The sequence below is a fragment of the Hippocampus bargibanti genome, linkage group LG02, assembly GCF_051943395.1.
Source record: "Hippocampus bargibanti isolate YZ-2025 linkage group LG02, ASM5194339v1, whole genome shotgun sequence".
In the NCBI taxonomy this organism is placed as follows: Eukaryota; Metazoa; Chordata; class Actinopteri; order Syngnathiformes; family Syngnathidae; genus Hippocampus; species Hippocampus bargibanti.
In genome coordinates, this window is record NC_142735.1 from 21050190 (window position 1) to 21067580 (window position 17391).

General features: G+C 42.1%; 3 protein-coding genes across 8 annotated transcripts in view; 2 read left to right on the top strand and 1 right to left on the bottom strand.

Moving 5' to 3' along the window:
• Positions 1–59: 59 nt before the first annotated feature.
• nat16 (N-acetyltransferase 16) lies at positions 60–12933 on the top strand. 3 transcript variants are annotated; one of them, XM_088989983.1, is made up of 6 exons: positions 4325–6685; positions 8475–8591; positions 10000–10225; positions 10492–10716; positions 10784–11106; positions 11173–12933. In XM_088989983.1, exons 3-6 carry the CDS (start codon positions 10007–10009, stop codon positions 11399–11401), a joined length of 996 nt encoding a protein of 331 aa, XP_088846109.1. In that variant the 5' UTR covers positions 4325–6685; positions 8475–8591; positions 10000–10006; the 3' UTR covers positions 11402–12933. The 3 variants fall into 3 exon arrangements, with proteins under 3 accessions (XP_088846107.1, XP_088846109.1, XP_088846110.1); XM_088989984.1 differs by having other exon boundaries at positions 4325–6673; XM_088989981.1 differs by lacking the exons at positions 4325–6685; positions 8475–8591 and adding an exon at positions 60–614.
• The window catches only part of LOC148901885 (P2Y purinoceptor 3), a 29863-nt gene continuing 13708 nt past the window's right edge, over positions 1237–17391 (bottom strand). For 2 of the 4 annotated variants that reach the window (XM_088989977.1, XM_088989974.1), the window contains 4 exons: positions 13680–13724; positions 6589–6653; positions 5274–5346; positions 1237–3042 (listed from right to left, as the gene is read on the bottom strand). The gene's annotated coding sequence lies outside the window, so the exon portion shown is untranslated. The remainder of the gene's footprint in view (positions 3043–5273; positions 5347–6588; positions 6654–13679; positions 13725–17391) is intronic. The other 2 variants (XM_088989976.1, XM_088989975.1) reach the window with 2 other exon arrangements.
• The window catches only part of LOC148901886 (zinc finger protein RFP-like), a 123158-nt gene continuing 118809 nt past the window's right edge, over positions 13043–17391 (top strand). The window contains exon 1 of the mRNA XM_088989980.1: positions 13043–17354. The gene's annotated coding sequence lies outside the window, so the exon portion shown is untranslated. The remainder of the gene's footprint in view (positions 17355–17391) is intronic.

The window sequence follows — 17391 nt, forward strand, 5'->3', positions numbered from 1 at the left end:
ACGTACGTACTGTTGTTATCAAGGTAAAATGCAAATGTTGGATTTTGTCTAGCTAGCCAACGTGAATGCAGGGAAATGTAGTTCTTTTTCCACTTAATTTGTTTGAAAATTGTTTTTAATTGGAAGGGCTCCTTGTTCGTCTATCTATGTCAGCTGCATCGTGACGGTCTGAACAAGTGCGTATCTATTCGCAATATGTCAGTTTTTGAGCCATTTTTGTTGGTCAGTGCGCCGTGGGGCATTTTGGAATGGGGAAACCCATGCTCAATATGGTGAAAAAAGGCTCCTTTTAATGGGATTGTGAGTCGGTGAGTTGGATAAGGAGTTTGCTGGCTCGCTCCTTGGTATTCCGCGCACATGCAATAACAGTGAAAGAGGAGGGTGCACGCAGGAGGGGGTTCTGGCCCGCTCCAGTAAGTCCAGTTTGCTCGTCGCGGACAAACTGGTAGGGGCGGGGCTAGAGTGCCTCGATCAGCCGCGGACTCCGTTCGCTCGTCGTCTCTTCATCAGCGGAAGCAGCTTCCACCATCCGCGACCTCCAGCATCCAAGGACGCCCGCCACAGGACGGCACCGGCTCGGTTCGGCTTGGCACGGCAACGAGTCTCATCATTCGGTAAGAGCCGGACGGCCCCGCTAAGGTTCATCAGAGAAGGAAAACGTCGTCCGTCGTCGATCGCGGGGCGTCCGAGGAGGCCCACCGGCCGGATGGTGGTCGGGGGCGCACGGTAGCCGACAGCCGACCGAAGGGCAGGGAAGCGGCTCGCGTTCAATTTGAGAAGCGGTCTGCCGGATTTAAACGCAGCTCAATCGGCATATGTCGAGTCGATGCTCTGGAATCCTTCCCCACCCCCACCCCCACCCAAACCCCCACGCGAATCTGACATATTTCTGTGCTCTGACGACAAATTCGACAGAGATTTATGAGTGGAGGAGTCACGGTGATGCTGCTGATGCGTTCATGTGTTGGTTGAATCAACGCTTGAATTGCTCCTGGAAAAAAAACTCACTTTGGATCCAGCTTCCCAATATTCTGGATTCACGGCCTGGTTATTTGCATGGGTTCGAATTTGGTTCATATTCCCAGATGGGCGAGGGGGGGGGGGGGGTGGCATGAGGCTCGTGCAGTTAAAATGCTGTTGAAGGAAAAAGCCCATATTAACGTGTAGGGAAGACAATGGTATTTAAAAATACGTAATAATACAATACCATACGTATTGATTCATATAGCGCTTTAACAACCGCTGAAGCTGTAACAAAGAGTTTAAGACGGACAGCTATCATATACAGGATAAAGCAGTCACAAAGATAGCAGAAAGCCTCATAATAACACAATAACATAGCAGCATAATAATAAATCATTATAATAATAATACATTCACTGGCTACCGTCAATTTTGCACATGGACATTGAGTCCAGCTGCACAATTCTAACCCAACCCCAGAAGTCTCCCGTTGTGTTATTTACACACTTAAATGATGAATGAGCATCTTGATTACACACAGCCGAGCCACTACTTCCACAGCACCGCATGCAACATGAGGAAGTACCGTTTTTTTCTTGTCAGAGCGGCAAATCGGATAGCAGCACGTCACGTCGGCGATCATTGGGAGGAAAAAAACAAACAAACAATAGCTGGACATACGGCAAACACATTTGCAACAAAGCAGGCCAACCGGGCACTGGAGGCCCTGTAAGCCGGTTCATATTAGGCTACTATAAATTACAAAATGACTGCACTGCCACATCAACATGTTTGGAGGTCCCCAACTGGGACCCTTAATTAGATATAGCGAATAAAGGCTGATATATTCCATATCCGTCATCTTCCAGCAATCGCAAGGCACTAAAATGAGATAATTCAAGATGACAGACCATCGTGACAGCACCACATCGTAATAAAGACATAGATTTTATTTTGCATTGTTTTTATGTTAAGGTAATGTTGATACTTTGAACAAAAGAAAATCTCTTTTTGTTTGTTTTTTTTCGAGGATTTCTGCACAAATGCATGCAAGTGGCCTAAAATAGCAAATTCAAACCAAAACGGCTCGTTTGTGTTTCTGGGCATCGATCTTGTGATTTTTTTAATTTGTATTATTTTCACACTGACTCATTTTAGACATGCCTAGCAAATTGCATGTTGCAAAGTCAAACAGCCTTTGGCGGCTGATTGATGATTTTTGAAACAATATATTATTTCAAATACAAATATATTTCCAAAGGTCGCTGTTTATGGATTGGATTGCATGTACCTTTATTCGTCTCGCAGTGGAAAAATTTACATTTCACAGCAGCAAAGTTATGAAAGGGAGAGGAAAAGAAAGAAAGGAGTAGAAAAACATGCAAGGATAAGAAGCTAAAAAAAGGACTTCAGGACTACGCACAGTTGAAATTTGGTAGCAGCTGTAAAAAAGATTATTTTTCTGTGAAAGGAAAAAGGCCAAAATGACGGTCAAAATGTCAGATTTCCTGTGTCTTTGCGAATATGACTTCTTAAGTCTTTTTGTTTGTTTGATCATGATATCAGCATCACGATAGACAAGGCAACCATATTTCCCGTTATAACGTGAAAAGGACTCAGGGGCGCTGAATTTTCAAAGTTTTCATTAGCTGAGTTAGGATTTTTTTTTTTTTGCTGAATGCCTCATCCTCAAACCCCACCCACAACCCTGTGATTGACAGCTCGAGACTTGGCAATTTCACCTCAGCCATCTGTTCAGGGCTTCAAATTTGACGTCACCAATTCACGTTGAGTTATGTTCCCAATGTTTAACTGAGGCCACGATCGAACTGGAGGAGGCCGGGACCAGTTTAGATACAAAATCTAAATTCAGTCGCATTCAAACGCAAAGCCTCTTTTTCTTCCCACAATGAGAATTAAGTGAAAGGACAAACTGAGACAAACCTCGACTCCGTCACCGATGGCCTCAGCTCCACACTAAAAAGAATATACGGCGTCTGTGACACCTTGAAGTAATGCGAAAAGGACGCCGTTCCTCAAAGCACGGGACTGCAACGAAGAGGCTAACCAGCCCTCTCTCTAAAATGAAGAAGGAGAGCGACAGAGAGAGAGAGAAGGTCAAAGTGAGCTGATGCCTTTTGACAGTTTGGTATTTGGGATTGAAAGAGTGTATTAATCGAGGAAGGACGTGGGAAAATAAGCAAGCACAACATCACACGTTTCCTCGAGCTGTCATCACAATTGCGGTGATAAAGGCCCCACAAAAAGTTCAAACGAAAAGACAAATGAAAATCGGACAGTGGACGGGCAGAAGCTCATTTCCCGACCCTTTGCATTTCGGTGTTTGCTTAACTTTGATCGCCATGTTTTGGCTTTGACATTGTCATGCAAAGTCATTACATTTACATAAGGATCTCCGTTTAAAAGTTTAGGTGTCACAAAGAAATTTCATTAATTTAAAAATACCACATTTTTTTAATCGCATTAAGCATGTGTGGACTGTATGTTCAATTAATGTAACCCTTTCATACACCCTGTCACCTTTATTTAACATAAGCTGTCCGCTGTACTGTACTCCCTCAAAGGGTTACTGTTAACCTCATAGAAAAATAAATAGTTCCTTTTCTTTGAACGATAAGGACAATTCTATTGTCAACATGATGCATTGAATCTGTTTGATGGAGGTTATCCCAAATTAAATTGGGATCGTTTTTAGTATTAGTTGAATAAAATCATTTGAAAGTAAAGAAGGGCCTGTCACCCCCGCTTGTGATTAAATGCCAGGGCTGTGTATTGGTGCTGAGACCTTTATTCTATTTAATCAAGACGTAGTTTTTGGCCTCAAGTCAAACTATTTGCTCATCAAGGAATCAGATAACGAAAGGCCTTCTAGATAGCTAGCGACAATGCTTTGTTAAGAGGGGACGGTGACAAAAAAAGAGACCACAAAGGTTGGACACGAGTGTAGAGAATGCATCATCATGTATGTATGTAGTATATATGTGTGTGTCTGTGTGTATGTATGTACATTTATTTATTTATTGTTAATTATTTTGTATTTATTGATTTATTAATTAGTCAATTTATTCATCCAATTATTAATTTATCAATGAATACATTTATTTATTTATCCATCCATTTATTTATCCATTTATGTAATAGTTTATTTGTATTATTATCGATTCATTCATTCATTTATTTATCCCTTTATTTATCAATTTATTTATTCATCAATTTATATATTTATTTATCAATTTATTTATGTATCCATCTATTTATTTAATTGTTTTATTTATTTATGTACAGTATTTATTTGTTTATATTATTATCATGCCAGAGTTCACTCTGATGACTGGCAGACGAGACAAACACACATTCTGTATGAAAGAGATCCTTTTTTTCTTCTCACTTGGTCCAACTCCACCACTCATTTTTTCCTTTCAAAAACTTAGAATGACGACTAGCTTGTTAACTTTGCAATGCTCAGGGCCGTTGTTTGAGCATGCAGTGTATCTAATAATGTGATGTCATCTGATTGGTTGTTCGGTGTATCAATCAAGTGAAAGGATGTCTCATAGGCTGATGTCTAGTTTTTTTCAAAAGAAGTAACTTTATATGTATAGCGTCAGTTCATGACAATGTCACATCACCTTGTCATGCAATCTACCAATCGTACCATCGCAATTGACGTATTGAGCACCATTGGAATAATAGCTACAATAGTGGCTGTGGTTGCATTAGAAATCCACTAGATGGAGCTACGCTAAAGTGAATACAATACAATACAGCTTTAATCCGATAGAGCAGGGGTCGGGAACTTTTTTGACGAAGTGAGCCGTAAAAGTGAAATATTGAAAAAAAATTTCAGCGAGAGCCACACACGCACACATTCACACACACACACACGCACACATACACGCATAGACACAAACACACAAAACAAAATGTGACAATATATTTTTTGTGATCATACTCACACGTGAATGGTTTTCTGTTCCTCATGATTGGTAAAAAAAATCCAGCCAAATGATCGGAATGAAAGTGAACTTGCCGCGTTCATAGGCAAAGTTACTGCTCGCTAGCCTGCACACTGCTCATTAGCTTGCACGCTTGCTTTCTGCTGTCTCTCACAGAAGTATATTGATGCTAACGTTAGCATGGGGCTTCTCAAAGTGCCACTGATATTCAACTGTTTCATTCATGGTATTGTTTCATTGCAAATTAGAATCACCGCAGAACCTTTTCTCTCCACAAAGGCGAATACTTTGTTTTTTTTTACTCGTCAGGCATATTTAAAAGGAGGTGTTTACCTGTTTCGACATCAACAGCCATAGGTCAGTATCATCCAATCAAAAATGCGCTGTCCTCCAACTGCTTCCCGAACTGGAAATTAACAGCAAAAAAGCGAGAATCTGTATTTAATTTTATCGGCGAGACAGATGCAATCATCAAAAGAGCCATATATGGCTCGCGAGCCAAAGGTTCCCGACCACTGCTATAGAGCCTTGTCAACTGTTGTAGCTGTAACAAAGCGCTTTACTGAACTTTTAAAACAGTCAGTCCAAGAAATCAGAATATTGATTCATATGTAGCTCCGTCAGGATGTCACATGACGCATGACACAAAGTCCATAAAAAGTATGAATTGGCAAGTCGCGAGAGTTGGTCACAAAGACGGACATGAACCTTGTGCACTCACATCCACAAGGGGCTAAATATCCTTAGAAGACTTGCTTGTCTCCTTCTTCCTTTGTTTATGTCAGTCATTAAACATGCTTTTGGTCTTATCTTCGTTTGACAATGGCGGTGCAGAGCTCACAAAGTACTTGTCTGTTGGAGTGGGTGTTGACAAATGTACATGCCAATTAGTTTCGGGCAGAACGCTTTGAGGATAATTAGTTCTCGCTCATAATCACCAGTAGGTGGAACGGGAATAGGGAAACAACTCAGTGGGGACTTGCACACCGTTGGCTTTTGGGAAAATTGAATAATAATAATGAAAATAAATTTCATTTATAAGTGCCTTTCAAAACTCAACACTTTACATTCACATAATATGTTTTTTTCTGCTGGTAAATGACATTTTGCTATCCATTAGCTATCTATTAGTTGTCTGTCTGGCTGGCTAGCTATCTAGCTGGCTATCCAGCTATCTATTAGCTATCTAGCTAGCTATCTATTTAGCCATCTATTTAGCTGGCTAGCTATGTATTACCTATCTTTTTGTCTATTTGAGTTGCTCCCGGGTTGGGTGAACGCTGGCGCGTGCGGCTGCTGCTGCTCACCCACAGAAAAACTTATACTGTGGCTGTAAAATGACCTCGAGAGTTTTGAAAGGCACTTATAAATTAAATGTATTATTTATTATTATTACGCTTTTTAGGTGCACCTTATAGTACAGAAAATACGATATCCGGATTGTTTCTGTGTGCAACTGCATTTTCCCACTTATATGTCGTAAAGCTGAATCCATATCATCCAAGCTCCAGTGTGTGCATATGCATTTTGCATCAGGAAAGCCATGAAGCTGGTAAACGCTCAACACCGGCGCAGGTGAGACCTTCCACTTTCATAACACATGCCATGTACTAGTGTGTCGTATCCGGAGAATAACGCTGGATTTTACCTTGCAGGGGGGGGACAAGATGCCAGACTTGGGACTGGGGTGACGTCAGAGGCAGCAGTGGTGTTCTGCAGATGGACAGGAAATGGTGCTTTAGCAAGTATACAGTGCCTTGCAAAAGTATTCGGCCCCCTTGAACCTTGCGCCACATTTCAGGCTTCAAACATAAATATATGAAATTTTATTTTTTTGTCAAGAATCAACAACAAGTGGGATATAATCGTGAAGTGAAACAACATTTATTGGATAATTTAAACTTTTATAACAAATAAAAAACTGAAAAGTGGGGCGTGCAATATTATTCGGCCCCCTTGCGTTAATACTTTGTAGCGACACCTTTTGCTCCAAATACAGCTGCAAGTCGCTTGGGGTATGTTTCTAGCAGTTTTGCACATCGAGAGACTGACATTCTTGCCATTCTTCATTGCAAAACAGCTTGAGCTCAGTGAGGTTGGATGGAGAGTGTTTGTGAACAGTAGTCTTCAGCTCTTTCCACAGATTCTCAATTGGATTCAGGTCTTGACTTTGACTTAGCCATTCTTACACCTGAATATGTTTATTTTTGAACCATTCCATTGGAGATTTGGCTTTATGTTTTGGATCATTGTCCTGTTGGAAGATAAATCTCCATCCCAGTCTCAGGTCTTGTACAGATACCAGCAGGTTTTCTTCCAGAATGCTCCTGTATTTGGCTCCATTCACCTTCCCGTCAATTTTAACCATCTTCCCCGTCCCTGCTAAGCAGGCCCAAACAAGGATGCTGCCATCACCATGTTTGACTGTGGGGATGATGTGTTTAGGGTGATGAGCTGTGTTGATTTTACGCCAAACATATCGTTTTGAATTGTGGCTAAAAAGTTCGATTTTGGTTTCATCTGACCAGAGAACCATCTTCCACGTTTGGTGTTTCTCCCAGGTGGCTTATGGCTTTAAACGAGACCTTTTATGGATATCTTTGAGAAATGGCTTTCTTCTTGCCACTCTTCTATAAAGGCCATATTTGTGCAGTGTACAACTTATTGTTGTCATATGGACAGACGCTCCCACCTCAGCTGTAGATCTCTGCAGTTCATCCAGAGTGATCATGGGCCTCTTCGCTGCATCTCTGATCAGTTATCTCCTTGTTTGAGAAGAATGTTTGCAGGGACGGTAGAGTCTTGATAGATTTGCTGTGGTCTGATGCACCTTCTACTTCAATATGATGGCTTGCACAGTGGTCCTTGTGATGTTTCAAGCTTGTATCCAAATCTGGCTTTAAACTTCTCCACAACAGTATCTCGGACCTGCCTGGTGTGTTCCTTGGTTTTCATGATGCTCTCTGCATGTCAAACCGAACCCTGAGACTATCACAGAGAAGGGGCATTTATACAGAGACTTGGTTACACACAGGTGGATTCTACTTATTGTCATCAGTTAATTAGGACAACATTGGATCATTTGGAGATCCTCAATGAACTTCTGGAGTGAGTTTGCTGCACTGAAAGGGGCCGAATAATATTGCACACCCCATTTTTCAGTTTTTCTTTTGTTAAAAAAGTTTAAATTATCCAATAAACGTTTTTCCACTTCACGATTGTGTCCCACTTGTTGTTGATTCTTGACAAAAATGAATACATTTCATATCTTTATGTTTGAAGCCTGAAATGTGGCAAAAGGTTGCAAGATTCAAGGGGGCCGAATACTTTTGCAAGGCACTGTACGTCTGCACTGGAATGCTCATTCTTTGATTTGGGGGAGCAAAAGTGCCTCTGAATAATGTGTGATTTAATAGAGAGCAACATTGTTTATTTGGAGTCCCGTGTATGAAATGGCTGACGATGACTGCCCATCTTTCTTCAACTAACCATGTTGCGGTGCCTGTGTGTGTCAATGAATTGTTCCAACTTTAGGGCTGCATGAGAGCATGTTAGCAACAGCATGGAGCCTTTTGATGGGCGCGGGATCCTTTTTGGTGACCCTGTTGTGAGCGCCTTCAGGAAAAAGGATATTCCTACCACCTGAACACGGTGTGTTCCTTGTCACTTTTGCTCCAGATTTTTGGCGAGGCAAAACTAAAACGCACCAAAAAAAATTGAAAATGGAGTCACTAGTGATGAAAGATGAATTGCATTGTGGGTGTCAAGGCCCAATGATACGTTTTATTTTCAATACAGTCAAACCTCGATTTTCAGCCATAATCCGTTCCAGAAATTGTTCGAAAACTGAAACAGCATTTCCCATTCTAATCAATGTATAATCTCGTGGTCTCTCTTTATTGAACAATACAAAAAGGCTGCTCACAATGGAACGCTACATGAGGATAACGCCCAATTTGTGTAGATTTCAGGCAAACACGTCTGCTTCTTAGTAAAAAAAAAAACATTCAATAATACGAATGCGTCGGCCGCAATGAGACACGACACAAGGAAGTCACGTATAAGGAAGCGGAGACAAGTTCGGCGGGCCGGATTAAAAAACCTAACGGGCCGTATGTGGCAGGCGGGCCGTAGATTGCCCATGTCTGCTTTACAGTGTCGAGTAGGGCATTCAGGTGCTCTCAATTTGGTCAAGAACCAAATTTCGGTTGTAAACCAAGGCATAAAAAAACTCACAATTTTTGCTCAAAAACCGAATTGGACGAGAACAGAGACGTTCGAAAAACGATGTTTGACTGTATTTTTTTTTTTGTAATGCTGGAGACTTCTAAATGTAATGTGTCATTTTTTAAAATTACTTCTGGTTTGTATGGGAGGGGGTAAAAAGGATATGGAGCACCTCCAGCATGTTTTGTCAATGGGACCGTTTGACTAGCGTGTATAACGGACACCATGCCGGCTGTGGCGGTCCACGATGTGGTCATCGTCGTCAACATGCTTTCCTTGAACATCTTTCTTATGCTCACTGTGTTCTCAGGCCTTCACTGCACATCCTCCGATTCATCCCCCCCCCCTCCCCCCGCGAAGAGAGGACCGGAGTGATATATTACCATTGTCTTTGGACAATGGCCCACTCTAAAGCCTTCTCTGGCCTTTATCGGCTGTGACTGTTGATTTACAAATCTGTGTGTAGAATTTGGCCCACTGATCAAATTTGTTGGTTGCCATGACGAAAAGTGGAATGCCAAGCTTTCTTGATGGCACTGGCTGTTGTCATATTCAGAATACATAACAAGCTACCAACAATTGTATGTAAAACTCCAGAGACTGTATACTCAGACCTGCCTGTCATATTTCTTAGTAATGTATCATTAAAAACTCATTAAACCCTCATTAAAAACACGTCTTTTAGCGATTATTTTGGTCTGTTTTGTTCCTTATTTTGCCATTGTTGCGAGCCTCTGCGGTTGTTATTGTAAGTTGTTGTTATTGTTGCCGCCATTGCTCTGAAACATTCAATCCAACACCAAGCCTTTTCCTTCGCTTGCTGTCCCGTCAGCTGTTTCATGATGAAGATCGACAGCAGCCTCAGCGTGCCCCACCTGCCCGAGTCATTGTCCCAGGCTGGCCTTCAGTTCACCGTGGCCACGGAAGAGGACTTTGACGACATCATGGCCATGAGTCAGGATATCTACGGAGGCCTGGACTACCTGCCCACTAGATACAGCAGCTGGCTGCAGGAAACCAACCGCACGGTCATCCTGGCACGCAAACAAGGAAAAGTGGTGAGTTATATACTTTGGGGTGACCTTCCCTTAACTAGACAGCTGTGCTCAAAATACCTTCCCTGTCAGAATTTATTTTATTCTAAAATGCTGAGAGTGAGTCAGAGATCTTTTCATGTGACCCATCTCTAATATGTTAATGTTTGTTTCATTGAATTTGAAGGAGGATGACAGTTTTCCAGGTTCTGACCTCATAGCACTGAATCATCCAAAACGTTGATGACAAGCTTCTCTCATTGAGAGCACTTTTCTCATCTTTCCGACAGATCGCCCTGGAATCGGTATGCGTGATCGACGAAGGCGAGACCATGCTGGTGGAGGGCCTCCGCGTGGCCCCACAGGAAAGGGGAAAAGGCGTAGCGGGAGTCCTGCTGCGTTTTTGCTCTGAGCTGGTCAAGTCAAAGTATCCCGAGGTGAAAGTTAGCCGCCTGACCCGTGACGATCAGTTGGGTCCCAAGGATTTCCAGAAGTATCGCATCATAACCAAGCAGGTACGGCGACTGCTGAGCGACATTGTCCCATCCAATTTGGATGCTCGCGTGGCTTTTCTCCCTACAGGCTATCCTACTGGTTCGCTTCAGAGCTGAGGACCTCAAGCGCCGACTGTCAGACTTCGGGGGTGGAGAAACCTCGTTGCCAAAAGCTGCTCCAGTACGTCTAGACCACAGCGCCGTCCATCGGCTCTTTTTGATGAGCGACCTGATGCGCGGGGTCCTCCCGAACGCCACCATCATTCAAGACTGGCAGCCCTTCAAGCCAGTGCCCGGCAACATGGCCATCCTGATGAAGAAGGATATTGACTGGATGGTGGACGACGCATCAAAACCAAGCGTGGGAAGCCTCTGTACCTTCCCATTTAGGGTCCCCATTGGAGAAGACTGGTATGCAGCTTTCGAAGGTAGCGGTGTTATAAACGTCCACTGACCCCTTCACTGTTTCCCCACCAGGTACTACCTGAACATCGACATGTTCGGCAAAGACCTGGATCTGGTTCGCCAGCAATTCTTGAGCCACCTGCAGCGCCACACGGCCACTCTGAAGGGTCACATCATGTGCCAGATGTTCCTGGACCCGCCGCTGTGGAAGCCCATGGCCAACTTTTGCCGCCACAACCTGAGTGTGGAGCTGGTGAAGGAGTACACAGAGCAATGTGTGGTGGAGTCCGACCTCATGTAGTGAAGAAGGAAGGAGAGAACGGACGTGTCGAGAGTGTGGTGTCAAGGGGATGGAAAGCAAACCGACTAACTCTACTAGATAAGCACCACAGTTCTACACCCCATCCTGTGACGATCAGCAGTATTTGATGTATGTTTGTTTGTTTGTTTGTTTTCCTTCAGAGCAGGTGGATGACTAAGCGGTTGATTATTTGTTGTCATTTTCCACACACTCCAGCGCAACCCAACAGGATCACGTTCAGGTCGAGAGTTATGCATCGCACGGTAGAGTGGAGGCCCGCATAGCATCTCCAAATCAATGGATTGGTTTGGGTAACTCTGAAGACACTTTACTTTCCTCTTCAAGAGAATCGCCGCAACTGTTATGAGATCAAAAATGGAATTCATATATATATATATATATATTACTAATTCACTAGTTTTAGCAACCACAAAAACAAAAACAAAAAAAAGCAGTGTGTACAATGTGCATTTTTTGGGGGGGAGGTCTACCCTTGACGCCAAACTAATTGCTTGAAAAATGCGGGCAGATAATGGATTTTTGGATTTGCCTTTATTAGTCTTGCAGTGGAGAAATTTACATTTCACAGCAGGAAAGTGATGCAAGGAATGAAAGTAAAATAACAAAATACATGAGCTGCTGGAAAGGCAGCCACTCTCACGGCGCCGTCTTGAAGTCAAAAGAACAAAAAAACTAAATAAACAACATGACAACACAAAGACACAGAGAGGATGATGGATGATGGATGATGTTAAAAGTTACTAATACCTCATGTGGGTGGTTACATAGCCACCTTGACAACAATAATGGCATTTGGATAGTGATGAATGGAAACACCGGATGAATTATTGGATCGTATATTTGAAGTCGAAATTAAGACATGCTGTAAAGAAAAATATGGGACTTCGTTGGTCGCAAGAATAGAAATATTTTCAAAATGTTTACTTTTGATTTATTACCTCGGAAAGTGTCAATGATTTTGGCCGCTGGATTGATTTAGGATGAGATGACCAACGCATACACTATTGTCACAGTCTAACAAAATGTCTCCAGTCCACAGTCATGCTTTTTGACATTGCAGAGTTTAAAATGCTATTTTGGGGATTTTTGAAGGCGGAGAAATAGAGTGGTACCTCTACCCATGAACATCTCTGGTAACTAAGAGAAAGAGAGAGATTTATTATCTCTCAGATTTATTCTCTTCTGTTTCTTACATTGTGAACAACTCCCATTTATTGTGAAATATTTGAATCATGGAGTAATATGTATTTTGATGCATTTTTAAGCTTCAGAAAACATTTATGTCAGAATTTTGGTGGGTCTCGGAACCGATTAGGGAATTTACATGGAAAGCGTATCTCAACTGTTTTTGAATTAAGACTATTCCACAACGAATTAATTTCATAAGTAGAGGTACCATTGTATATCAATTTGCCTTGATTCAGGTTGAACAAGTGTAGATTTAACCAAAGGTCACAAATCATCTATTGAGCTTACTTGAAGGTGGGTGTGTGTGTGTTATATATATATATATATATATATATATATATATATATATATATATATATATATATATATATATATATATATATATATATATATATATATATATATACACACACACACACACAGTAAAGTCTCGTTATATCGATATTCAAGGGAGTCCGAAAAAATATCGATATAACCGGGACTATCGATATATCCGACCCTGTTTGCATGTAATTTTCTCCGTGCGTGCATAGAAATAGTATCGATATAGCCGGGACTATCGATATATCCGATATCGATATAACGAGACTTTACTGTGTGTATATATATATATATATATATATATATATATATATATATAATTGAGATTTGGGATCACATAAATGGTCATCCCAAAGGACCACATAAATAGCCACCTCACCTGTTCTAATTTCCGAGCACTGTTAATGAAGTCGTAATTTGGAAAAACGTACAAACATGCAGAAATGTATCCAAGTGCTGCATATTGATCCGTTTCTTAGCTTTTGCTGATAATGATTGCGAGCAAGTGCCAGACTCAAGACAAAAATATTGTCTCAATCCTAATTAAATATGAAACTCAGCAGAAAGGTTGTGCTGCACCTAGACACACACTTTTTTTTTATGCCCAAACAGCACTTTGCTCAATCGAAGAAGCAGACACACTGACTATAAGTCGGACTCTGTGTACTGTATGTGTGTTGAACCAAGCCATTGCGTTGTCATGCACTTTAGTAGCCGGTCGCAATAATGTTGGAGGAGCACCCCTTACCTTCAACTCATCATCTAGCAACAGCATCAGTAGCGCAGACGGATTCTAAAGAAACACAAGGATTTTGTCATGGCTGATGCACGTGTACATCACACATTAATGACAGATGCTGTCTATTTTTGAAAGCGCGTTTATAACAAGACCACACTGTCTAACAGAGTGGCAAAAATGACATGCAAACTACAAAAACTTTGTTTCATACTGATAGTGAACATAGTCTATGTGTGTACTTGTGTATTTTAGCGGTAATGTGGACGCTGCCTTGGAAAAGTGCATTTGGAACCGGTATGGGCATGAACAAAGCTTCGTTACTCATTTAAGTGTTTGTAAAGGCGATTAATATGTCTTGTGTTTTCTTTCAACGTTTCGTTCATCCGCCACCAGCATCACGATGTCCCTGGCTCAATGCTGCTCAACTCAACCATCGCTTTAGTTTGATAGAGTCATGTATTTTTGCTAGTCTAATGGACCTAATATTTGGATTCTGGTTCATGTTCAAACCTTCTGTCTTCAAATAAACTCTGTCTGAGCCTTTTGAGTATGCAGCAAAGTCTAACTTGGCTTTCGTTTTTAAACCGTGATAACAATGAGGAAGCTCTTATGTCATGCCATGATGCTAGCTCTGCAGTGCCTCTCTTCAGAAGCAAAAAGCAAAGCAAATGAAGCAGGAATGGCGATAAAGTCCAGGAGAGGATCCAGACAGTTTGGAATAATTTTGCTTGCATTGTCGTCTCTGGCGCAGCACATTCAAGGAAAAGATTGTGTTCCAAGAATCCAACTCCTCCATAACACTGGTGTCCTAAAGAGCACCTTGGTAACATACATAAATATCCTTAGCTGGGAAGGCTTTGTACATTGAAACCGTGGTGACGGGTTTATTGGCTTATGTGGGGACCAACAGCTACATAAACCTGACATTGGTTGGGGACGAGGGATGGCGTGAGCGCACCCTACTGGACAAACTTGACCTGGACTTGTGCCAAAGAGCAGTCATCAATGATGCAACAGACACAGACCTGACACAGACCTGTCGATCAGGAGGATCACTCTGAAATTTGTCAGTTGTGCACCACTGGGCTGATACTATTCCTGATCAGACTGGACAAGAGAGGTACTGGGTGGGAGACCGGTTCTGTCACTTCCTCAAATAGGAACCACTAAGTGCAGGGCAATTGCTCACATTTCCATGTTACCGCTGGCTTGTTGGCATTGTCACAGGAAGGTACGGGTAGAGGCACACAAAGATTGTTGTGTAGCTAGCTCAAGTTGCCAATTTTCTTTGACTTGGCCAACATACAAAGCCATGACTCCTCGGCTTTACTGCAAGGCCACAGAGGGACAGATCACAAGGACAGGAGATTTACAGTCTTTCTCATGCTGCACGGTTGACAATCCACACACGGCCACAGTAACGCTCTTTCTGTCACTTGATGGCTGACTTGAGCTCCGGGTTGTATCTACGCATTAACAACGATTTACGGCAGGATGCTCGCTTTGTGAAGGAGAAGGGGAGTCACTTTGAGCATTCTTTAGAATTCATATGAGATTCAGATTATTCCTTTCATGCATCAATAGTGAGAATCTGTAACCGGACAACATGGTAAAATGTCCACTTTAGTAACCACTGTCCTGGAAAAGGTGAGTCAACCAGGTAACAGTGATGATATTGAGCAATGCATACATATGTAGTTTCTTGTCCCTTTGGCTTGGTAAGCATGGATGTAGAAAGTTGCCATCCGATGACCTGGAACGAATCTTTGGGGAATTGCAAAGGTCCTTTCTCTGGTAGAAGGGGATCCTGTGGGTCAGGTGTTGTGAAAAGAACAGCTGACAGTAGACCAAATAGTACTGTAGGGTGCACTGGATGGAAGACCTCTTCTTTGGTTATGGATATTTGAATGATTCGAACGCGTAAGACCATAGCAGGGAATTTCCCGGTCACAGCTTTTATGGCACACTGGATCCAACCATGAATGAAGAACCCCAGGTCACCTCACCGTGTTATCCATATGATAATGTAGTTGATATTTTTGTCTCTCAGTTGAACCACTGCTTACCCGGAAAAAAAATATCCTGTGACTGTAAAGTGTCCTTGAGAGTTTTGAAAGGCGCTTATAAATGAAATGTATTATTATTATTTGTTGCTGCTGCAATATCACAACTTCCAAGATGTACACCCCAGAGCTCCTTGACACACTTTATGCACAAAGCTAGCAACCCAGCTAAACAGAACACAATTGACGAGGAACTGGGTAAAATTATTGCAAGTGATTTTCAGCCATTTTCAATTGTGGATGACAAAGGATTCAGAAAATATACTCATGCTAGCGAACGGTGACTGACGTTCGTTGTAACTTGAGGCTGCCTGCATTGACCCTAAATCAATGCTTTGCAATCTTGATTTAGCCAAGCTCATATTTTACATAAGGAGACGGGGGGAAATTGACGACAAACAACTAACCCAAAACGTCACATAAACACACAAAATTGGACACACAGGTTATATACAGTATATACAAGCATTGTCATCAAATGGTGAGTATAGTTTTTGCTTTTTTGAATGTTGCTGTGCCGATTACCATTTTGTGTTTACTGAGCGAGTTGCTTGTTCTGTAGCCACAGACATATGTCTTCTTGTGCCGGTCCCAACCCCGGATAAATACAGAGGGTTGTGTCAGGAAGGGCATCCGACGTAAAAGCTTGGCCAAAACAAACATGCTGATCAAATCTCTAAAGATGGAGGGCACTGATTTGCTGTGGCGACTCCTTGAAGGGAAACGCCGAAAGGAAAAGAAGAAGTTGAATCACTGTCTGTCGGTCCTGTTAAGATAATGGTTATCTTTTCATTAGAATACACCATCATGGGACTCCAATAAACACAAAGGTCAAATAGAAAACATTGCGGTTCCCCTTTTGTGATTGTCAAGTGAGGAAGCATTCATGCTTGTGTATTGAAATACTGAAGGTACAATGAAGCCTGTGATGTATTTTTGTTTTGAAACTATGCCGGATAGTAAAACCAACCAATCATATATCCAGCATTTTCCTGACTAAAGACTGACCTTTTCTGGGCTGCTGGCATAGATGAGAGTGTGTCACTCAGAATTCTGGGTGTGTGACAGGTTGTAAATTATCGTATTTCCTATTTTGGTTACATTCGCGTAGTTCTATTGGTTTACAAATGATATATATCGAAAATGTTTATTTAAACATGGAACGCCTGCTTCGGTTAGTGTTTCGTGTCGGACCGATTTAGATCGTTTGACCGGAAATTGTTGTGCACATACGTTTGCATTAGATCGGGGCATTCGAAGTAAACCACTGTTGAGTCAAGACGTATCACATTGCTTGTCTTGTGGTTTTTTTCTGGATCCCACAACACCGTATCTCCCTTACTATAGTGGAGAGCGCAACATTTTGGAGGCACCGCTGGGATATTTGCGTTCGAGTGTTGTCTACTCGCCGTGGGTAGAAGCTCGCGCCGAATATCCCCAATCAACCCAGTCGGAGTGGCGTCGCCGTTTATTGGTTTGTTTCTACATGTGCTCTAGTTGCATCTCTGTGCGTACAGCCACCACTAGAGGGCACTGGAAGACTTTGAAGTGAATCCGGCCAGCTGAACTGCGTCTACCCTCTCGAAAATGGCGTTAGAGGAATTACAGTTGGACATCAAAGGCAAGTTATTTGGACTGAATTTTCGACAGTTGTCAGA

Coding starts and splice junctions, on each gene's coding strand:
- nat16 (XM_088989981.1), top strand. CDS start 10,007: ATGATGAAGATCGACAGCAGCCTCAGCGTGCCCCACCTGCCCGAGTCA. Junction 10,226..10,491: donor CACGCAAACAAGGAAAAGTG/GTGAGTTATATA, acceptor TCTTTCCGACAG/ATCGCCCTGGAATCGGTATG. Junction 10,717..10,783: donor ATCGCATCATAACCAAGCAG/GTACGGCGACTG, acceptor TTCTCCCTACAG/GCTATCCTACTGGTTCGCTT.